Source organism: Delphinus delphis, chromosome 9 (assembly GCF_949987515.2).
Source record: "Delphinus delphis chromosome 9, mDelDel1.2, whole genome shotgun sequence".
Taxonomy (NCBI): Eukaryota; Metazoa; Chordata; class Mammalia; order Artiodactyla; family Delphinidae; genus Delphinus; species Delphinus delphis.
Window position 1 is genome coordinate 39,432,271 of NC_082691.1, and position 24,866 is coordinate 39,457,136.

At 36.4% G+C, this 24,866-nt stretch overlaps 1 protein-coding gene across 2 annotated transcripts in view; it reads left to right on the forward strand.

Annotated features, from left to right (window-relative positions):
• Window positions 1-24,866, forward strand: part of AGMO (alkylglycerol monooxygenase) — a 373,312-nt gene that overhangs the window by 48,021 nt on the left and 300,425 nt on the right. For both annotated transcript variants that reach the window (XM_060020429.1, XM_060020430.1), the window contains 3 exons: window positions 2,597-2,878; window positions 5,091-5,221; window positions 15,164-15,315. In XM_060020429.1, coding sequence (XP_059876412.1) covers window positions 2,753-2,878; window positions 5,091-5,221; window positions 15,164-15,315 — 409 coding nt within the window. In that variant the 5' untranslated portion in view covers window positions 2,597-2,752. The remainder of the gene's footprint in view (window positions 1-2,596; window positions 2,879-5,090; window positions 5,222-15,163; window positions 15,316-24,866) is intronic.

Consider the following 24,866-nt stretch of genomic DNA (forward strand, 5'->3'; position numbering starts at 1 on the left):
CATCTCTGTAATTAATTCTTTGCATTAAAGTTCTCTACTTTAAATACTTTAAATAATTTTGTTTGCCTGCTTGGAGTACACACACAGCAGTGCAGCCAGTAAAAAAAAAAAATGCTGTATCACCATATACGGAGTGGAAGAATTTTCCTGATAAGTTGTTGACTTCAAGAAGGAAAGTTGCTATATCTTTATTTAATATGGTCAGTTTAAAAAAATCAATGTGTGTGTGTTTAAATGTTAAATGATGACAATAATAATGATGATAACAATTAACATTTGTAGGGAAAAACAGTTATGACAAAATACCCTCCAGGATAAGTTGTTAGTGAGAAGTTGAAGGGAGGTGTGTATGTATTTTTTGAGGGGAAGGTGTGCTCCTACTTTTTACTTTATATACCTCTACGTTTGGATTTTTTTTCTCCTATGACGCATAATATTCGTAATTTCAAAGAATTTTTAAAGCAGGTAATAAAATATTGTGTCTAATACGATCACTTTCATTAAATATGTATGTCCATATGTATTCATTTATAATGGGAATCCCCTGAAAGTACAGTCAGTTCTGCAATATTTTGAAAGTACAAATTTGTTTCAACAGGATTAATATATTACAGAATAATTTGAGAGTGCCATCTATGTTTGTATGTGATTTTGTCAGGGATAAATTCCAGATGAATGCTAAAGGTAGCGCCCAACTGAACAGAAAGGCTTAGGAAGACACAAAATGCACGAATCTGCACGCACCTTAAACATCTACCAGTGTCCCCAGTCTACCTGTGTGTTATGAACTATGGTATCCTGACCTCTGGTTTTACAACTTTCTGTATGATTTCAGATAAGCCTCCTCCCATACTCAGCAGTAACTCACAATCTGCAACTCTTCCAAGGCCCGCTTCCATGAACAAAGGTCAGGTCAGGTCTTTTTCAAGATGAAATACCATACTTATTGTAGTATTTATGCATTTCTTCACCGCATAACATGTGTCAACTACGAATTGGCACTTGCCATGGGCACTTGCCATCTGCCTCTGCAAGGATTAAATCATGTGCTGCTGCAGCTGCTGACTTTCAACACCCCCTGAAAGCAGCTCAGGGTGGAGAGCAGAAATGAGGCACTCCGTGCTCTGGGAAAAACTGGCAGAACAGGTCTTCAGATAGTTAGATATTTTCAGGAGCCGATTTTATGAGCCCAATTCTTGTATCTCCTCATATCTAGAAAAGCACTAAAATCCTGTATGGCAACTTCTGTTCCTCATGACTAGCAGTAACCATCACGAGACCAGCAGAAACCTTCTACAAAAAACATGTGCTTGATTGCATGTACACCCCTTTGCTGAAATCACATGTATACTGACCTTCCCCCTTACCTCTTTGGAGCAGTTTTTCAGAGCTATCTGAAGTGCTGTCTCCCGGGCTCTAGTCCTCATTTTGCCCCAGATAAAACTTAACTTGCAACTCTCACGTTGTGCATTTTTTCCTAAGTCGACACATGCATGTGTAAAAGTGTGCTACCATTTTTATTAGGTTCCTATTTTTTTCTCCTTGTGGACCATTAAGACATTTTTGAGTATTGCACTCTAATCCCATTTTTCTCATTAGCTCCATGGTTTTTATTGCACAAACTTGCATAGTGCAGTGATTTTTTAGCAACAAGTATGTCATATGACAGCGGAACTGATTATACATATATCAAAATGTTAGTAGTGTCTCTGGGTAGTAAGTTATTTGTTGCTTATCTATAGTGTCTACTTATTTCTCCTAAAACAATCATGTATTAATAATCTAATTAAATGTACATAAACATTTTTAAAAGATGAGGTGGTAGCCAAAGCATGACCACAGCTTTTCTAGGTGGAGGGCTAATCAGGAAAGCTCTGCTTACGCACTGGTGATGCAACCAGTTAAGGGCCTTCTGCTCTACCTAAGAGGCACAGTCAACGTATACTCCTCCTGGAAAACAGAAAAGGTCTCTCAGCAGCATCTTAACAGCTTCTTCAGAGTCCCCGTTAGTGCTAAGAAGAATACAGATGTGAATAGTTGAGATCCATTAAACAATGCAAATCATGCAAGAAGCTACATGCCCCTAAATTGGTTTTCAGACATTCAGACATTAACATGATACACATCCAGAAATATATAGGCAGTCACCAGTAAGATATATTCAGTGCTTATTGACTTTTGAGCTTAGTCTTATTAAGTGAGATTAGAACACCTTGGCTTTTCAGGAAATGTGACTCTTTGGGGAGACTACAAACCTGAACACAATGTGAATTTCAAAAGGGAGAGAAAAAAATGTATTTTCCTCATGTGATTCGAGTTTTGAATTTCCACCCACTTTTTCAGAGCGAACTTTCACCTGCTATCACTTTTTTTCTTCTCCTTTCCAAGGAGGTATCATGTGGTTTTGTTTGTTTGTCTTTTTTCTTTTTTAATGATAAATTATTCCACCTGCTGCCAGACTCCACTGTTTATCCTTGATTTGGGCAGCAGCCCTTCCTCCCCTCCCCCTCCCCAAGTGCACTGTTTCTGGGACAGCGTCCCTGAACTCTGAACTCGTTCCTGATTGATCCTTGTATTTTCCTGTCTCTCCACACAGAATCTGCTGTTGGCTGTGCTCTGTGGCGCTTTGTTTTTAGCTGTCCTCTGACAAAGGGCTTGATCTGTGCAGCACATCTCGTCCTCTTTGTTCAGCCTCTGGCTTCAACCACAGAATCACAAATACTCTCCAGCTGGGAGTCAGACAAGGGCAGAGATGAAGAACCCAGAAGCCCAACAGGATGTTTCGGTTTCCCAGGGAATTCGCATGATGTTTTACGTGATGAAACCCAATGAAACGTCATTTGAAACCCTGGAAGAGGTGCCTGATTATGTTCAAAAGGTGAGACTCTTAGGTTGCTTCTGTGTCCTGGCTATCGTAAACAGAGCTTCACTGAACATTGTGGTACATGACTCTGTTTGAATTATGGTTTTCTCAGGGAGGTGGACGGACCTGGAGTCTGTCATACAGAGTGAAGTAAGTCAGAGAGAAAAACAAATACCGTATGCTAACACATATATATGGAATCTGAAAAAAAAAAAGAAAGGTTCTGAAGAACCTAGGGGCAGGACAAGAATAAAGATGCAGATGTAGAGAATGGACTTGAGGACACGGGGAGGGGGAAGTGTAAACTGGGACGAAGTGAGAGAGTGGCATGGACATACATACACTACCAAATGTAAAACAGATAGCTAGTGGGAAGCAGCCGCATAGCGCAAGGAGATCAGCTCGGTGCTTTGTGACCACCTGGAGGGGTGGGATAGGGAGGGTGGAAGGGAGATGCAGAGGGAGGGCATGTGGGGATATATGTATATGTACAGCTGATTCACTTTGTTATACAGCAGAAACTAACACAGCATTGTAAAGCAATTACACTCCAATAAAGATGTTAAAAAAACAAAAAGGGGTGAGACTCTCCGGGAAGAGGCTACTCTTGCTTTTCTCTTAATAAGAAGTAAGTTAAACACATTTTAGGGTTTCGTTCATGTCCATTCTTCAAATAATTCTAATAAAAAATAATAGTTTCAAAAAAGCATGGGGCGGGCTTCCCTGGTGGCGCAGTGGTTGAGATTCCGCCTGCCGATGCAGGGGACACGGGTTCGTGCCCCGGTCCTGGAAGATCCCACGTGCCGCGTAGCGGCTGGGCCCGTGAGCCATGGCCACTGAGCCTGCACGTCCGGAGCCTGTGCTCCGCAACGGGAGAGGCCACAACAGTGAGAGGCCCGCATACCGCAAAAAAAAAAAAAAAAAAAAAAAAGCATGGGGCAAAAGTAGAATTTCCACTTGAATTGAACCTCCATGCAGTATGCATGACCATCTTCTCCTATTAAACTTGTCTTCTCTGATATGTTACTCCAGACTATGATAAAACTTTAAAAAAGTTTTCCTGGACACAGTGGCCTTACAAATTTAGCTGTTAGAAGCTCAGTAGCTAGTGGTTATGTGACATCACTAAACTTTGTAACAGTTGTGTTTCTAAAGGGAAAATTTGTCTACCACCTTCCAGGAACGATTTGCTCTTTATTTTAGCAGCATAGTTCTGCAGAATGAATACACAGCTGACTGAGTTCAACCCTGACTTCCCAAGTCTCAGCTTAAACCAAGTTTTCTTTGAAACTCAGGTGTTCAGAGGCATGTTGCACTTCCGGTTCCTGCCTATGATTGGAAGTGGAAATATCCAGAATTAGAACTTGAATGTTTAAGTTCCCCACCCTGTCAAAGTTGTTCTTACAACACTTACTAGTTGAGATCAGAAATAGAAAAGAAAATGACATCAGAGAATATGTTCTTGGGAGTTCAGTTTAGAAAACTTCAGTACTCATGATCAGCTTCCAAATGAGTGAAACCTATAACTTTTTCAGGATTTGATATCACTCCTTCTTTCTGATTTTTTAAAGAAAAAAATGTGGTACTTGCATCTTCATAAATCATTTTTTTAATATTATGATACCAAACCTAGTCCAATATTTGTCATCAATTGTGGATGACAAGAATTTTTTTCTGTGATATAAAAAAAATACTGTATGAATAAAACTTGATGCCTAAAACAAGCATTTAAAATGACCTCATTCTCTGAAATACTCAGAAGCAAATATTTTGTTCTTACAGTTTCAATTTTGTGATTCCTGTAATTCTAATATGAAAAACTAGAATCATGTGCATCCTTAAGGAAAGCCTTTTAAAGTGGGCCTTAGGCATGTAGATAATAGACTTCTGATTATTGCACTTCTTTTCAAATGTATTTTTTTAGATCTAACTTGAAACACATCCTGCCTAATCTTTTTATTTTCTTGGCAGAATTATCGTCGTTACATCTATAGTTATATTTCATGTCCAAACTGGATGATAGAATTTGAGCATCTGTTTAGTGCCTGTCTGAAATAATCAGATTTCTTTGCCTGTTGGGAGGAAATGATCCTCTAGGATAGGTATATACCTTTTCTGCTATGAACTATCACTCTGGGCCTCCCACTTTGGGAATGACTAATCAGGAAACTTGGAAGAATTTCATACCGAGCACAATAGCATCTCTTTTCTGCAATTTCCTTTCCAGGCAACTCCATATTTCATTTCCTTGATGCTGCTTGAACTGGTTGTCAGCTGGATTCGCAAAGGGAAGCCATCAGGTCCTTTGGACGATGCCTTAACATCCATATCAGCCGGTGTTGTGTCTCGGCTTCCGAGGTGAGTTAGCTGGTTAGCAACACTGAGTGAATAAACTGAAATTCTCCAAGTAAGATGGAAAAGAAACCCGTTGTATGGGGAATTGGTCTATTTTCACATACATCCCCAAAGAACTCAGTTACTGTCTTTATTTAACTTTTTGATGTTTCGTTCATCATGGATTTTTTACATTTGTTATTAAAAATATTGCTGTAAATATTATTTATCTTAATTACTGAATTTATTGGTGCCGTCTTAAATTTTGTGCCCAAGACAAGTGCTTTACTTGTATTACGCTAGTCCCAGGCCTGAGTGATGTTCTAGTTATCTACTGGAAAATTAATTTGGCCTCAGGTAGATTCACATGCTGTAGCAATCTGGGGTGCAGACACTCCCTACTCAAAGTCATACAAAGGTCTGGATTACTACAGTGGTCTCTTAAGTGGTATCATTGTCTCTAGTCCTACTTCATCTACAGCCAGACATTTCCATAATGTGAATCTGGTGGAAACTCTTCATAGGTTCCTTATAGCCTGAGGAATATTTCTTGCCTGATCTATGGAGGCCTTTGTTTATCCAGCTTTGCTTCTGGTCCCTTCTTTCTTCTTCCCCCTTTGCAGTAGTTGTTCCCTCCATACTCTGCTACTTGCCATTACCCAGATGTCTCACGTGGTCATCCGAGTGGCCAACTCCCATTCATTTCTTAAGTCTCACAAGCATAGACTTCTCTTAAAGAGTCATACTCTTCAGCAAATCTTGCCTGTTTTCCAACCCTATTTTAGGCACCACTTTACTATGGGCTCTATTCGCTGTGGAGTATTGTGCTTACCCCATAATAGAATTGTCACATGATATTAAACTCACCTGTTTGCCTCCCAGCCCTTCCTGCAGGCTTGCATGCAACTTGAGAAACAGAGGTATTCTTTTAGTTTTAACTCCTATGCCTGGAATGTTGTCTGATACATGGTCGATTTTTTAAAATAAAAACACCTAACATTCCTGTAGTGTTATGTTGATGGTGAAGTCTGAGGATGAAGGGACCAAAAAACAGTAAACAATAAATGACCTACTACTGTTTAGAAAGTAAATTGTAATGTGTTTAGAGGAGATACCAATGAATGGAAGGCTCTTCAGTATATGAGAGTTTTCCAAAGAGCAGAGGGTGAGGGAAGATTCCCTTAGAAGTCTGTGCTTTGCGTTGCTGAAGAATGTTCTCATTCCTGCTTCCCACCCATTGCTTCTTTTACTGTTTTAAGAGCTTTACTTCTAACCAGTGCTCATTGCTTTGGAATGTTTGTATGAACCGCCCAGTGGGAAACCAAGGTGGATTTTTTAAAAATAAAATGAAAACTTAATGATATCTGAGGAAAGGTAAAATAATTTCATATAATTGCATAAAATTGTTTAAAACCTAAATGTAAAATATTTTTCATAAATGTTACTATGAAAAAGGTAGGATAATAGTTATAAAATAATAATAGTAATAGTCATCATAAAAGAGTCTCTAAAAAACTACTCATATGGTTGCACATTCCTGTCAGAATCAGAGAATAATATCTCAAATTATTCTCAGTTAATTTCCAGAATACTCTAATTAAGAGTTTACAACTACCCATAATTTCCTCTATTTCATGTCTCCCTTGAATAGAACTGAACAAGAAATACATTCAACATACTCAAGGGACATGTATATTTGGGTATTGAAAAATACCCAGTTGGTTACAATAATTCACTCTGAGAAAGTTAAGTGTATAGGTTTATGGAAATTGGACGGTTGATGAACCGTCAAAATAACTTGATAACTGAGAAGTGCCCTGCAGGTACAATTATGAATCACATATTTTGTTGAGCTGGAATGAATTTATTAAGAACTCAGGGAGACATCAAGTTGAATGAATGCTTCAGCATTTCTTTTACTTTTTTAAGTTTGACTTTGGTCACAGTGAGATTAGATTCTTCTCTTATAATATTGTAACAACTAGAAATATAAACTGTATCCTCAGTACTCTATTTCTGTTCAACACTGTGATTAAAAGAAAAAAAAAAAGGTACAGAGTTCTAACAGGAGACCCAAAGAGTAAATAGATATTTCTGCTAAAAATGAAACCCCCAAATATAAGGAAAATGGGGGGGGGAGAGAGAAAGAGAGAGAGAGAGAGAGAGAGAGAGAGAGAAAACAAAACAAACCAGTCCTTCAGGGATAAGCCTGCAGTTCTTTTTCTTCACATCCCACTACTCATAACACTCCTTAAGCTAACACAAGCTGTGAACTCTGGTGCCCTTTGAAAGAAAGGGAAAAGGTTGTGAACTTGAATTTGGAGCATATTTTTCTATAGTTGTATTTTGAATGAGAACAGCATCTTGCTTCTTTTTTGTTCACAATCCTAAATTATGAAATGTGGATAACTTTGTAAGTTTTATAAAGAATTTTATCTTTCATAGTCTTATGTGAAAGATCTCAGCAAAGCTAATTATTTGAAAATAAAATTTTAAAATATTTTCATTTACTTTGTTGCTATTAAAAAAATTCATAGATATAAGCAGAGAAAGCTGATCCTCAGGATGCACGCCCCTCAATCCCCTTTCAGCACAAGACGAGAAGGGGGATTTGACAGAAACTCTTAGAACAATATTTCAGTTGAAGCCACAGCATCAAGGGGAATCCTCCTGCAAATCGTTAACAGCTGAAGGTTAGATTAACACGGCATTGATCATACCCTCTCCGAGGGACTAATTTCACTTTCTATACCAACAACAGGGGCTTGCCACGTCCTTAAAATACATGATTGCAAGAAAAATGGTAGTATACCATTTGTTAATCCCTTTGTGAGGAATTATACTTTGGATAATAATTTGAAATAGGCATGTGGCCTCTGCAAAAAGAAGTTGGGGAAATCAAAGTGCAGCCATGAACATGTTTTTCCACTTTGCCATTCATGTAATGGAAATGCTGTGTGCAGACTTTGAGGAAAAACAATGTTTATTTGAGGATCTCAATTTTGTTATTACATAAAAGTCAAAGTACCTTGAAGATTGGTAGCATACTTACCATATTGATGGAAAAGATATATGTGTATCTTTTCAAATCTTTATGTAAGGAAAATATTCATCATAGACAAGATTGTACCTTGTTTACAAGCCTGTCGGACAGACCATGATATGTAATAAAAGTCCATCTGTCCTAAGAACCAGATTCTGGGCAGGCCTGCATCTGTTTTGCTCTTCTGGAATCCAGTAGGCAGACTTCCTAGTCAGAATGTAGTCCTGAAATTATAGAGAGATATGTGTATTTATTGTAGTTAAATGCATTGTATCATATGCAGATAATCTGCCTTTCTATCAATTACTTGCATTTGTCACTATAAAAAGTTAAACTAAACAAAATATTGACTAAATCAATTTTTAAAAATCTATCTGAAACTTCTGAAATATTCTGCTACTGACTGAAATGCTAATGAGTGAAAAATAATTACGTCTTTTTTTTTCTTGCTTGTTGAAGCAGAGCTCAGTTTCCAATCCTTCATTAGAAAATCGGGACTTCAATTTGTTACTTCCTTCCAATATTTCTGCTTTCATAAATTGCATCCTCCCCAGAGAAATTTTATTCCTGATATAAATATCTACAGTATGTTTGTTTTTAATGGGTTCATTTATTCTGTTGAAACAGCAGATTATAAATCAAATTGCAATAGGTTAGAGGGATAATTTAAGTAGGTAAATTTTCAAATGAGTTGGGGACACTCTACTTTTAATACACATGGGTCCCTGCCAATTTTTACTGTGGAACTAGGTCTGCAGTGTTAGACCAAAGGTATCTACAGTTTTACTGGCCATGACTGCCATGGAATTTTCCACTCCTGACAAGAAAGTTTCAATTCATAAAAAAAAAAAAAAAAATTAAAGAGGAGGATATTAAACTTCTTTGAGATACTTTTGACTCCTTGGGGTGGGACTAGAGAATAAAGGAAAATTGTGTACTGCATTTTTCCACTAGACTTTAGTAGCAGAGGCAATACTGTTTTTGGCAATGTGGGCTTCTGACAAACAAGTACCTGTCATTTGGGATGATGACTTTAGTCAACAGTTATTCATTGTCCTAAGTAAGAGATAAATTTATTTATGTAATGTTAATAATGGTATTTTATTATGAATATTAACATATTTTTATTAACTTAGAAAATTATGAAACGAACACCCCATGCAAACAAAATATATCTAAAAAATCTGCTGGTTTGTTAGTTATTTTTGCTAGGGAGAATGCCCCCTTAACTTTTACATGTCCCCTTAACTTTTACCTTAGAAACCTTATAAATAGACTTTGTTATTAATGGTGTGACTTCAGAGCTAGCTCTTAGACTATCCTTCCCAAATGATGAATGCAAGCTTCCTTGCACTTATTAGTCTGGCTTTGCGTGCTTATTCAGTAGAGTAATTGAATTACTTGAAGTAATTTACTTCTTGCAAAGTAAAAAATGTAGCACATTTACTTCTTCCAGATCTACCACATTGTGTTTACAAAAGTCTATGGTTTTGCGGTTGTTTTAAAAAGAAATTAAATTAAGTGATTGTTTCATAAATGTCATTTCACAGTAGGAAATAGCAATACAAATGTCTGCCTGCAGAAGGTAGAGCTTGTGTTATGTATTTTGTTATTACTGAGCAAAAATCAATATTCCACTAGATGGAGCAAAAGTGGCAGTAGCTTTACAGATAGAGAGTGCAAGTTCCTGGGCCAGGTATAAGAGATTTAGAAGTAAACAACGCAATTTATCAGAAAAATCAATATATATATAATTATATATATAACATATAGTTATATATATATTAATTTATTTATAACTTCGTGAAACTTGTAAGGGTATTTCAAATGATCTCATTTAAATATTGGTTTATTTTCTAATTTATGACAAGATTTTTAGAAATAAAAAGTCTAATTTATTTTTTTCAATTTTGCATAATCTGGCCAAATTTCTCTAATGACAGTTATAAAATAGTACAAGTTGGCAGACGTCTGTGAACACGGAGTACGTAATTCAACTTACTCTGAAAGTTGCTTTGAAATTTTAACAGTTTGCAGTGAGAGCCTTACATCAAATTTCATTTGCTTGATTAATGATTAGAGCATGAGAGTATTTTGAGAGCTAGATAATTTTAAGGTCCATTCAGCCTAATGCTCTCATGTCAAATTAGCTGAGAGATAGTGAGATGGTGAACGACCTGTCCAGTGTTACCTTTCTCTACTTTTGATGATGGGAACATTCACACTCAGATGACTTTGATAACAGATTAGCTTTGTAATTCTCAATCCTCAAATACTTATTCTCATTTATTGATTATTGAAAAATTTCAACATTATAAGGTAACTTTATATTTTTAAAAATCCACCATCAGTACTGGAATACTATTTTGGTATCTTACCAGATTTTACAGTCAGTAAACATTGACAGGAGAGATTTTATTTTATATTTTTTATTTTTTGCGGTATGCGGGCCTCTCACTGTTGTGGCCTCTCCCGTTGCGGAGCACAGGCTCCGGATGCGCAGGCTCAGCGGCCATGGCTCACGGGCCCAGACGCTGCGCGGCATGTGGGATCTTCCCAGACTGGGGCACGAACCCGTGTCCCCTGCATCGGCAGGCGGACTCTCAACCACTGCGCCACCAGGGAAGCCCGACAGATTTTATTTTTATTGAAGTGTAGTTGATTTACAGTGTTGTGTTAATTACTGCTATACAGCAAAATGATTCAGTTATACATACACACACACACACACACACACACACACACATACATTCTTTTTAAAAATATTCTTTTCCTTTATCATAGGATATTGAATATAGTTCTCTGTGCTATGCAGTAGGACCTTGTTGTTTGTCCATTCTATATATAAAAGCTCACATCTGCTAACCCTAATCTCCCATTCCATCCCTCCCCCAACCCCCTCCCCCTTGGCAACCACCAGTCTGACAGGACAGATTTCTAGTGTGGACAGAAAAGCTTACATAAAACACATGAAAAATTAACTGTCTTTCATTTGCCAGAAGATATACTTCAGACCCAAGAGAAATAGCTATTTGGGGGGAATTTATAAAGAATATAGGACAAAATGGGAGGGGAGTCTCTACACATACAGGTTGTTAATTAGAGGAGTCTAATGCCTCCTTATATTTAGATTATTTTCTCAGTCTTGCATTCAAACTTAATGAATAAAACGGATCTAGCATTTGGTTATTCAAAGCCCCTGTGCTACCTAATTTCCATCTCCACATGATAAAGTAAGCTCACTATATATGCATATTACATACGTCTCTTTCTACAGGATAGGGGTTAGAGTTGTCATTTGAATTCCAGAGTGCAGAGTCATATGCTGGGATTGGGGGCTGGGAGAGAATGAAGGAATTGGGAAGAGAAAGAGGAAGAGGGTTAGTCTTATGATTCAAGGTCTGGTGGGAACATTTTTGAAAATATAGGTGCTATTTCCTGCAATCAAGGGCTTTCCAGAGCTTGATAATCATTTCCCAGGTGTATCTCTTGCCGAATTGTTTTTAGTTGTGGGCACTCCATGGCTGTTTTTTCCCATTTATGATGGAAGAGGATCATATTCATCTTGCTGATAGAGAACCGGGAATTTAATTCCCACAGCTTCTCCACTCTTTCCCTTCACCTTGAGGAAAGTTTGGCTTTGTGCTAAGGTGTGAAAAAAAAAAAAAAAAAGAAACAGCCTTGCCTGTAGTATGTAAGGCATATTTCAGCTCGATTTGTGTCAACCCTAATAAGTAAGTTGACAGAATAATAAATTGGGTGTCTGCTCAAGACCTGGCACCTGTACAGGAAATAAAGTATTTCAATTACAGGCAGGTTCTTTTTGTTTTACACATGGAAGTTTTCCAGGGACCCTCTTTCTATTATTGAAGTTTTGTTATCTGAAAGCCTATTTCAATTGTCACTAGAAAACTGACAAGAAAGATAGCAGCTTTAAAAAGAGATACTGAATTGGTGGGACATTGATGAGGCAGGTGGCTGTATTTGCCCTCTTCACCAGTGTGTCCTCCCTTTCTTGTGCTGTGCCTGGAACCTAGCAGGCACTTAATATGAATTTTTTGAATGACTGAATGAATCCATGAATTGACCTGCTTTGACACCATGTAGTAAAGCGGATATAAAAAAATCTAGATTATTTCAACTTTCTATTGCATTTTCCTAAGTTTTAATTTTTTCTTTCTAGATCAGTCTTTTTTAGGGTTATCAACTAGGGCAGTTTTGCCCCTGGGAGACATTTGGACATTTTGTTGTCACACCTGGGTGGAGGGCTGTGCTACTGGCATCTAGTGGGCAGAGGCCAGGGATGCTGCTAAACCTCCTACAAAGCACAGGATAGGCCCCCACAGCAAAGGATCATCTGGCCCAAATAGCAGCAGTGTCTAACTTTAGAATTTCTGTTTTAGAAAAATTAAGTAATAGTAAGTTATAATCATATAAGATTGATATTATTCACCATTTTTTCCCTAAAACTTGAATTTTATGTGGTTAATCCTCTACTAATGAGTATTAAGGAGCAATTATAAGGTTTCATAATTTGGGTAATAGTTTTCACAGGACAGACCCCTACTACAAAGAATTATCTTGTCCAAATGTCAGTAATGACACTGTTCAGAAGCCTTAGTCTAGATGTGTAAGAATTACCAACCAAGCTAACATGCTTTAAAATAAAATTCGTTCTATTCCCCCTACCCTGAAATAACCTGGATGACAAATTGGAAGACACATTTCAAATTTCAAGTTCTTGGATTCCTCAGAGTTCCAGAACAGGGTGAAAGCCCCTGGCCCATGGCCTGTGCTGTCTCATGAGGGACCTCACACACCTGTGTGTGCACACCCCAGACTGCTCGTCCCAGCTCTGTCTACACGTCCAATGAAGCCACTTTTGTCTACCTTGTCATGTTGAGGACTTTACACGCATGCATAGGTGGACCCTCTGGAGGCCTGGACCAGGAAAGAGGCCCATGCAGTCCTGAAAGCAGGCTCAGGGCCACTTGACAGGGGATTCTGGACGTATTCAGGGCATTGCCTGAGTTGTGACAGGGGTGCTGGGTAGGTAGTCTCCTTGGATCAAGGACTCACAATTAAGGACAAAATTGCTCTTTCCAGCCATATAATTGTTGGAGGAAGTCATGGAGAGGATGCGACCCTGGTTGACCTATAAGCTGAACTTTACTTCCCCTTCCCCTTTCCCTTACTCTCTCCCCTGTCCATGGAATGTAAGTTCCATCTACAGTCCCATGCTAACAGCTGTTTCAAGGATGCAGTCTTGAGAGAGTAAGGTGTTGTTGAGACCATCTGGACTGAATAAGTGACTTGAACCCAGTTAAGACCTTTCTAGAAAATTTTAACATTCTGGAGTGTGAGTATGGACATTTACATGTCTTGCAGCCACAGAAGACAAACCTCCTCTCTAAGTTCCTTGTTTGTTAAAACTGCCACTTCCCAGTCTGGAGTGTTCTGTCTCTTTCTTTAGTTTCTTCTTACCCTCCGTGTATGGGGACCAATTTACAAACCTAGAGTAATCTTAAATTGAAAACTGAGTTTTAAGATCTGATGATGTGTAATCCTTTTTCAAAGTGTAGGTATTTGGCATTTCTATTAGTTACTTATATTAATGCTGTTGTGAAGAAGCCTAGTGTTTTATGTTACTGATTAAATAATAACTTGAAGGATTCAAAATGTGAGACAATTTTAAAGTTTTTAAATCACAGTTAAAGTCATATCATAACTAATGTCAACATTAGATTAAAAGTAAACATCTGGGTCTCCAACAAAACCAGTAACATGCTAATTCATAGATGATGACTATGTAAAGGGAAATACTAGTGAAATAATGAATTTTAACAATAAACTAATGAGCTGCTTCTTTGACTTTTATTTAAAGTTAGAATATTTCAGAACTTTCTCACTTGTTCATGGTTTATAAATAAATCTTTATTAAGTAGAATAATTCATTTTACATATGAGTGAAAAATATTAATGAAAAAGTCAGTTCAATCATATCTATAAAAGTGATAAAAGGAATGATTATCTTGAGTCTGATCCTAAATTTGATCACAGGAGATTTAAAAGAAAAAATACTACTCTTTATAAAATTGAAGTATATTATGTATATTTTTGAAATTTCTTGACATAAGAATTTATAGAAGCTTGGTAGAATATGTGGTAAGAGATATGCTGTCTGGGTTTTAAAAACAATTGTTTATTTCTAGGGAAAAATTATTCCCTTATATTATGAGATCCATAGTTTATATTACTGTAAGAAATACTGATATGCTATGAGAATCCAATTTGTAGTCTTAAGAATAATATCTAGAAAACATAGAGAGTGTGTGTGTGTGTGTGTGTGTGTGTGTGTGTGTGTGTGTGTGAAAGAGAGGAGGGACTAGACAGGAAGAGAGAATAGAGTCAGTCAGAAGCAACTTTAAAGGCAAACTTTATGGGATTAATATATTTTAAGGCAGTAGTCATTTTGCAGTCCCTTTAAAAAATATGCTATTTATAATTTTCTACTTTTTACATTTCCTTTAAAAAGCACCCTTCTTGTGTTCTTTACTAAGATTTAGAAATGACAGTCACAGAAAATAAGTCATAGTTTTGTCATTTTTATGTTATATGGTTTCCATGAAAAGTATTTTTAAGAGACATATAAAGGGAACTTCCTCAATTCCATGAAATAGGGGAATAGTTGACATCCATGATGCCTGTTATGCAAAAGGAAACATCATGTGAATCATTTTGATACCAAGGAAATTGAGCCTCTTCAAAGGTATGATAGAGCAGTAAGAAGCCAAGAGAAAGGGGGAAAGGATTTTATTTTTATGTATGAACATATTAATTTTTAAATATTATCTAAAATGGTTTAGCATAATTTTACATCTAAAATATAGTATAATCATTGCTTATACATTGTATCTTTCCAGTTGGTTTTCCAGGAGCATTGAACTGACCAGTTACATTTACATCTGGGAGAACTACAGGCTTATCAGTTTGCCTTGGGATTCTCCATGGACTTGGTATTTAACTTTCTTGGGAGTTGACTTTGGTTACTACTGGTTTCATCGTATGGCTCATGGTAAGTTGAAAACCAAGACTTTTTTGATACTCAACTTATGTTGAACTGTGTTTGCCACATAGCTGGTATTCAGTAAATATTTATTGAACAAGTGACTAGATGAATAACTTAGTTTATTTTACAGCATCTAAAGATTAATAATGAAATTTCATTTGTAACTTAAATGGAAACAATCTGAAGTCATTGTTGAAAAAAAGTGAAATTATAGAGGTACATTTTTCACACCCCTTGTATATAATTTATTTTTAAAACCATTTAGAAAGTGTTGACTATAGCATCACTCCACACCCCAATTATCAAGGGTCTTTCAGAAGAGCTTTGTAACAGCATGGAATCCTAGGTAACCTGCTGTCATATGTAAGCCTGATTCATGTTCTTGGCAGTATTGCCATATTTACAAATGAAAATGCAATCAGCTAGGCATTAGCCATAATGCACTTTAGTGTGACCACAGCTTTACAAAATTTCTCATCTGCTACAAAGCCTTCTTACGGTACTGGTTCACTGAACTTGCTTTTGGGGATTCTTGGCCACACCTTCCAAAGAAATGTTTTGTTATGGAATGGAAAATGGAAGAGCATGGAGCTGTCTAAATCTCTCGTGAGATAAGCAGAAATTGGAGAATGATTGTAGAGCTAGGATGAACAAGTGGTCTCGAAGGAGGAATTAGGCATGCAAAATATTGCTGAAGGGAAACGGAGGAAAGTGCTAATTTGGAAAAACTACTGAAGAGCAGAACTCAGGATTTCAGTGGGTAGTTGGGTTGAGTGGGTGGGGAGGAAGGAAGGAAGAGGAAGAAACCTGGAATAATAATAAAAAATAGATGGGAGGTGGAAAGAAGAGCTCTGAGATCAGGGTGAATAACTGAGCTATGTGTGTAGGAGTATGTGTGACCAAATATCCTTCCCAAGCAAGGATGAAGGAAATAGGAGTAGCATGGACAGCGTTATGCTTAAGGCAGTTAAACTTTAAACATGGCATTATTTTGTTAAGCACTTTAAACATGTACATTTAATGAGACTATAAAAAGTGTTAATTCATTAAAAACTTTGTAGTGAACAGATAAACTAGAAAAAGTTATTTATTTTGTGTATGATAACCTTTGTCTTTGAAAATAATAGGTCAGCTCCTTACATCATTTCCTTATATATAAATGTAAGAGGATACTCCCAAATTGAACATGATTAAGAATAAAATAGGATTGATGTGGTAAACTTGGTATTTTATTTCAAAATAGTAGTTTTCTCCCTAAAATAAACCCATTGGCAATTTTCCTCACTTTCTATGCAGCAAATGGGTAATGCAGAAAGCATTTACATTGTATTACTTAATTTCAGGAACCTTCTAATATCACACTGTCCTGTATAGATGTGTGTGTTTGGAAAATCTGCTAATTTGCTTAATATTTGAAAGCCCATTATAACAGGAAACAAAGAACCAACAGAATATTACCAAATATAAAACTTTAAAAAATATGTTGATTGTAAGTGCTCTCAGGGAATAGCAATAAAGTAAAATAATATATTAAAAACATGGAATCAAGGCTGTTTAAAGTATGCTTCCCATTAGAAAATTTTGAACCAAGTCCAGTAAAGGCAGGCATTAAAAAAATCTGAAAACCTTCTGGAAAAACACTCAACACTTTCAGGCTATGAAGCTTACTCATAAGTTCAAAGACTTTTGACTTGTGATGGAAAGCTAGTTGGAAAAAAATGATATTTCACTGTGCAAATATATAACATAGTTATAGACTATATTCCCCACACTGTACATTTCATACCCATGTCTCATTATTTGAATCTGGAAGTTTGTACCTCTTAATCTCCTTCACCTACTTCTTTCCTCCCCACCACCCCCATCCCCTCACAACTACCTGTTTGTTCTCTGTATCTATAACTCTGTTTCTGTTTTGTTATATTTGTTTTGTTTTTTTAGATTTCACATATAAGTGAAATAATACAGTATTTGCCTTTCTCTGTCTGAGTTATTTCACTTAGCATAATACCCTCTTGGTCACAAATTGTAAGATTTCATTCTTTTTTTTTGGCTGAGTAATATTCCATTATGTATATATATATATACCACCTCTTCTTTATCCATTCATCTATGATGGGTGTTTAAGTTTCTTCCATTTCTTGGCTATTGTAAATTATGTTGAAATGAACATAGGGATGCATATATCTTTTCTAAGTACTGTTTTTGTTTTCTTCGGATAAGTACCCAGGTGTGGAATTGCTGGATTGTATGGTAGTTTTATTTTTAATTTTTTGAGGAATCTCCATGTTGTTTTCCATATTGGCTGTACCAATTTATGTTCCCGCCAACCGTGCACAAGGGTTCCTCTTTTTTAACATCTTAGATAACACTCCTTATTTGCTGTAGTTTTGATAATAGGCATTCTGACTGGTATGAGATGATATCTCATTGTGGCTTTGATTTGCATTTTCCTACTGATTACTGATGTTGAACATCTTTTCATGTCCCTTTTGAACATCTATATGTCTTCTCTGGAAAATGTTTATTACAATATTCTGCCAATTTTAAAATCAGGTTGCTTTTTTTTTTTAATGTTGAGTTTCTATGTTGAGTTCTTTGTATATTTTGGATATTAACACCTTATCAAATATATCATTTGTAAATATCTTCTTCCATTCATTGGTGGCCTTTTCATTTTGTTGATAGTTTCTTCTGCTGTGCAAAAGCTTTTTGGTTTGGTGTAGTCCCATTTATTTATTTTTGTTTTTGTTTCCCTTGACTGAGGAGACACATTCAAAAACATTTTTTGCTAAGACTGATGTCAAAGACAGTATTGCCTATGTTTTCTAGATTTTTTATGGTTTCAGGTCTTACATTTAAGTCTTTAATGCATTTGAAATTTATTTTTGTGCATGGTGTGTGAGAGTAGTTCAGTTTGATTCTTCTGCTTATAGCTGTCCATTTTTCCCAGCACCATCTATTGAAAAGAATATCTTTTCCCCATTGTATAATCTTGCCTCCTTTGTTGTAGACTAATTGCCCATATAACTGTGGGTTCATTTCTGGGATCTCTATTCTCTTCCATTGATCTGTGTATCTCTTTTTGTGCCAGTACCATACTGTTTAGATGACTTTACCTTTGTAGTGTAGTTTGAAATCATGGTGTGTGATACCTCCAGCTTTGTTCTTCTTTCTTAATATTGTTTTGGCTGTTCAGGGTTTTTTGTGTTTCCATACAAATTTGTCTCATTTGTGCCAAATATTTTTGCTCAAAAGGAGAATTTGAAAAAGTTTCTGTTACTAAAGGCATATGGTGCATTAGCAAATAAGATCTACGAGCAAAGACATTTTAGACCACAAAAGGCCAAATCAATTGGAATCTATCCTCTTTCACTTACTAAACAAGTGTAATTGTGACTGAATTTAGTGTCATAATATTAAAATCTACAATAAAAGAGACTAAGCATGGTGAAGTACTAGGAAAATACTCTAAGTGAAAATTCCAGCAAGAATCATTAACTAACTTAGAGACTTCTTTCTATGATTATAATCTTTTCATTCATGCATCTACTCATTCATGCATTAACTTTTTCAACAAATGTTTAATGACCATCTATCTTATACGAACCCTATATTAGGCATCAGAGGTAGCTTGGATAATAACATATGTGAACACCAGTTGTTCATTTTATTATGGGTAAAAGACATTAACAATTAACTACAATAATGATAGGGGAAGTGCAAAGATGATTTTGGAGTGAATTCTTAAAATTCACAAAAGAAACTTTGTCCTTCTCATTGGCATTAGTTCTTAAATTTCCAAACTTCTGAATATGCTGATTAACCTTTTTCAAAGTGGTTATATAAAAACCAAATGGAATTATGTTAAAAACTCATATTCCTTCACACCCCAGGGAATATTCATTGGAGTGAGGTCTCACAGTGTTCCTCACCTCAGTACCAAGACCCAGCTCTACCCAATAGCCTACAAACCCCAGTGTTGGAAGCCTCAGGCCAAACAACCAGTAAGACAGGAACACAATCCCATTCATTAAAAAAAAAAAAAAATGAGATGGCGAAAAAATATGTCACAGATGAAGGAGCAAGGTGAAAACCTACAAGACCAAATAAATGAAAAGGAAATAGGCAATCTACCTGAAAAAGAATTCATAGTAATGATAGTGAAGATGATCCAGAATCTCAGAAATAGAATGGAGGCATGGGTTAAGAAAATACAAGAAATGTTTAACAAAGATCTAGAACAACTAAAGAACAAACAAACAGAGATGAACAACATAATAACTGAAATGAAAAATACACTAGAAGGAATCAATAACAGAATAACGGAGGCAGAAGAACAAATAAGTGAGCTGGAATGCAAATGGGTGGAAATAACTGCCGAGGAACAGAAAAAAGAAAAATAGACTGAAAAGAATTGAATACAGTCTCAGAGACCTCTGGGACAACACTAAACACACCAACATTCGAATTATAGGGGTCCCAGAAGAAGAAGAGAAAAAGAAAGGGTCTGAGAAAATATTTGAAGAGATTATGGTTGAAAACTTCCCTAACATGGGAAAAGAAATAGTCACCCAAGTCTAGGAAGCACAGAGAGTCCCATACAGGATAAACACTAGGAAAAACACACCAAGACACATATTAATCAAACAAACAAAAATTAAATTCAAAGAAAAAATATTAAAAGCAGCAAGGGAAAAACAAAAAATAACATATAAAGGAATCCCCATAGGGTATCAGGCTGATTTTTCAGTGGAAACTCTGCAGGCCAGAAGGGAGTGGCAGGATATACTTAAAGTGATGAGAGAAAAACCTACAATCAAGATTACTCTACCCAGCAAGGATCTCATTCAAATTCGATGGAAAAGTCAAAAGCTTTTCAGAAAAGTAAAAGCTAAGAGAGTTCAGCACCACCAAACCAGCTTTACAGCAAATGCTAAAGAAACTTCCCTAAGCGGGAAACACAAGAGAAGAAAAAGACCCACAAAACCAAACCCCAAACAATTAAGAAAATGGTAATAGGAACATACATATTGATAATAATGTTGAATGTAAATGGATGAAATGCCCCAACCAGAAGACACAGACTGGCTGAATGGATACAAAAACAAGACCCATATATATGCTGTCTACAAGAGACCCACTTCAGACCTAAGGATACATGCAGATTGAAAGTGAAGGGATGGAAAAAGATATTCCATGCCAATGGAAATCAAAAGGTAGCTGGAGTAGCAATTCTCATATCAGATAAAATAGACTTTAAAATAAAAACTGTTACAAGAGATAAGGAAGGACACTACATAATGATCAAAGGATCAATCCAAGAAGAAGATATAAGAATTATAAATGTTTATGCACCCAACATAGGAGCACCTCAATACATAAGGGAAATGCTAACAATCATGAAAGGAGAAATTGACAGTAACACAATAATAGTAGGGAACTTTAACACCCCAGTTACACCAATGGACAGATCATCCAAGCAGAAGATAAATAAGGGAACACAAGCTTTAAGTGGCACAATAGACCAGATAGATCTAATAGATATTTATAGAACATTCCACCCAAAAGTGACAGAATACACTTTCTTCTCAAGTGCACATGGAACATTCTCCAGGATAGATCACATCTTGGGTAACAAAACAAGGCTTGGAAAATTTAAAAAAATTGAAATCATATCAAGCATCTTTTCTGACCACAATGCTATGAGATTGGAAATCAATTACAGGAAAAAAAACTGTAAAAAACACAAATACATGGAGGCTAAACAGTGCACTATTAAATAACCAAGAGAACACTGAAGAAATCAAAGAAGAAATAAAAAAATACATAGGAACAAATAACAATGAAAACACGGTGATCCAAAACCTATGGGATGCAGCAAAAACAGTTCTAAGAGGGAAGTTTATAGCAATTCAATCTCACCTCAAAAACCAAGAAAAATCTCAAATAAACTATCTAACCCTACACCTAAAACAACTAGAGAAATAAGAACAAAGAAAACCCAAAGTCAGAAGAAGGAAAGAAGTAATAAAGATCAGAGCAGAAATAAATGAAATGGAAATGAAGAAAACAATAGCAAAGAGCAATAAAACTAAAAGTTTGTTCTTTGAGAAGATAAATAAAATTGATAAACCCTTAGCCGGCTTCATCAAGAAAAAAAGGGAGAGGACGCATATCAATAAAATTAGAAATGAAAAAGGAGCAATCACAACTGACACTGCAGAAATACAAAAGATTATAAGACTACTACAAACAACTATATGCCAATAAAATGGACAACCACGAAGAAATGGACAGATTCTTGGAAAGTTACAATTTTCCAAGACTGAACCAGGAAGAATTAGAAAATATAAGCAGGCCTATCACAAGTAATAAAATTGAAACCATAATTAACAATCTTCCAACAAACAAAAGTCCAGGATGATGGCATCAGAGGCGAATTCTATCATTTAGAGAAGCGCTAACACCCATCCTTCTCTAACTCTTCCAAAAATTGCAGAGGGAGAAACACTCACAAATTCATTCTGTGAAGCCACCTTCACCCTGATACCAAAACCAGGAAAATATATCACAAAAAAAGAAAATTATAGACCAATATCACTGATGAACTTAGATACAAAAATCCTGAACAAAATACTAGCAAACGGAATCCAACAGCACATTAAAAGGATCATACACCATGATCAAGTGGGATTTATCCCAGGGATGCAAGATTTCTTCAGTCAATCAGTGTGATACACCACATTACCAAATTAAGGAATAAAAACCATATGATCATCTCAATAGGTACAGAAAAAGCTTTTGACAAAATTCAACACCCACTTATGATAAAAACTCTCCAGAAAATGGGCATAGAGGGAACCTACCTCAACATAATAAAGGCTGTATATGACAAACCCACAGCAAGCATCATACTCAATGGTGAAAAACTAAAAGCACTTCCACTAACATCAGGAACAAGACAAGGATGTGCACTCTCACCACTCATATTCAACATAGTTTTGGAAGTCCTAGCCACAGCAATCAGAGAAGAAAAAGAAATAAAAGGAGTACAAATTGGAAAAGAAGAAGTAAAACTGTCACTGTTTGCCGATGACTTGATACTATACATAGAAAATCCTAAAGATGCCACCAGAAAACTATTGCAACTAAGCAATGAATTTGGTAAGGTTGCAGGTTACAAAATTAATACACAGAAATCTCTGGCATTCCTATACACCAACAAGGAAAAATCAGAAAGAGAAATTAAAGAAACACTCCCATTTACCATTGCAACAAAAAGAATACAATACCTAGGAATAAACCTGCCTAAGGAGGCAAAAGACTTGTACTTACAAAACTATAAAACACTGATGAAAGAAATCAATGATGACATATACAGATGGAGAAATATACCATGTTCTTGGATTGGAAGAATCAACATTGTGAAAATGACTATACTACCCAAAGCAATCTACAGATTCAGTGCAATCCCTATCAAACTACCAATGGCATTTATCACTGAACTAGAACAAAACATTTTACAATTTGTAGGGAAACACAAAAGACCCCAAATAGCCAAAGCAATCTTGAGAAAGAAAAACGGAGTTGGAGGAATCAGGCTCCCTGACTTCAAACTATACCACAGAGCTACAGTAATCAAGAGAGTATGGTACTGGCACAAAAACAGAAATATAGATCAATGGTACGAGATAGAATGCCCAGAGAAAAACCCACGCGCACATGGGCACCTAATTTATGACAAAGGAGGCAAGAACATACAATGGAGAAAAGATAGCCTCTTCAATAAGTGGTGCTGGGAAAACTGGACAGCTACATGTAAAAGAAAGAAATTAGAACACTACCTAACACCATACACAAAAATAGACTCCAGATGAATTAGAGACTTAAATATAAGACCAGACACTATAAAACTCTTAAAAGGAAAACACAGGAAAAACACTCTTTGACATAAACCATAGCGAGATCTTTTTTGACCCACCTCCTAGAGTAACGGAAATAAAAACAAAAATAAACAAATGGTTCTTAATTAAAGTTAAAAGTTTTTCACAGCAAAGGAAACCATAAACAAGACAAAAAGGCAACCCTCAGAATGGGAGAAAATAGTTGCAAATGAAAATACAGACAAAGGATAATCTCCAAAATATACAAACAGCTCATGGAGCTCAATATCAAAAAAAAAAAAACAATCCAGTAAAAAATGGGCAAAAGACCTAAATAGACATTTCACCAAGGAAGACATACAGATGGCCAAGAGGCACATGGAAAGCTGCTCAACATCACTAATCATTAGAGCTATGCAAATCAAAGCTACAATGAGGTATCACCTCACCTCAATCAGAATGGCCATTATCAAAAAATATAGGGGCTTCCCTGGTGGCGCAGTGGTTGAGAGTCTGCCTGCTGATGCAGGGGACACGGATTTGTGCCCCAGTCTGGGAAGATCCCACATGCCGTGGAGCGGCTGGGCCCGTGGGCCATGGCCACTGAGCCTGCGCGTCCGGAGCCTGTGCTCTGCAATAGGAGAGCCCGCATACTGCAAAAAAAAAAAAAAAAAAAAAAAAAAAAAAATATATATATATATATATATAAACAATAAATGCTAGGAAGGGTGTGGTGAAAAGTGAACCCTCCTGCACTGTTGGTGGGAATGTAAATTGATACAACCACTATGCAAAACAGTCTGAAGGTTCCTTATAAAACTAAAAATAGAACTATCATATGACCCAGCCCTGAGAAAACCATAATTCCAAAAGAGACATGTAACACAATGTTGATTGCAGCAGTATTTACAACATGTAGGACATGGAAGCAACCTAAATGTCCATCAACAGATGAATGGATAAAGAAGATGTGGCACATATATACAATAGAATATTACTGAGCCATAAAAAGAAACTAAACTGAGTTATTTGTAGTGAGGTGGATGGACCTAGAGTCTGTCATACAGAGTGAAGTAAATCAGAAAGAGAAAAACAAATACTGTGTGCTAACACATATATATGGAATCTTAAGAAAAAAAAAACATGGTACTGATGAACCTAGTTGCAGGGCAGGAATAAACTGATAGACATAGGAATTGGACTTGAGGACATGGGATGGGAGGGTGAAGCTGGGGCGAAGTGAGAGTAGCATCGGTATGTACACACTACCGAATGTAAAATAGTTGGCTGGTGGGAAGCAGCAGCATAGCACAGGGAGATTGTCTCGGTGCTTTGCGATGACCTAGAAGGGTAGGAGAGGGAGAATGGGAGGGAGGCTCAAGAGGGAGGGGATATGGGGACATGCGTATGCACGTGGCTGATTCGCTTTGTTGTGTAATAGAAACTAACACAGTATTGTGAAGTAATTATACTCCAATAAAGATCTATTAAAAAAAAACCCTCATATTCCTGAAATGATGATGCTAGTAATAGTATTAATATTAATACTAATAAGTAGAAATCAACTATTATTGAAAACCATTGGAGAAGCAACAAGTATAGTGGTAGAAAAACGTAGATTTTGAAGCCAGAATATTGGAAGACTCAATATTCTCAAGATGTCAGTGCTTT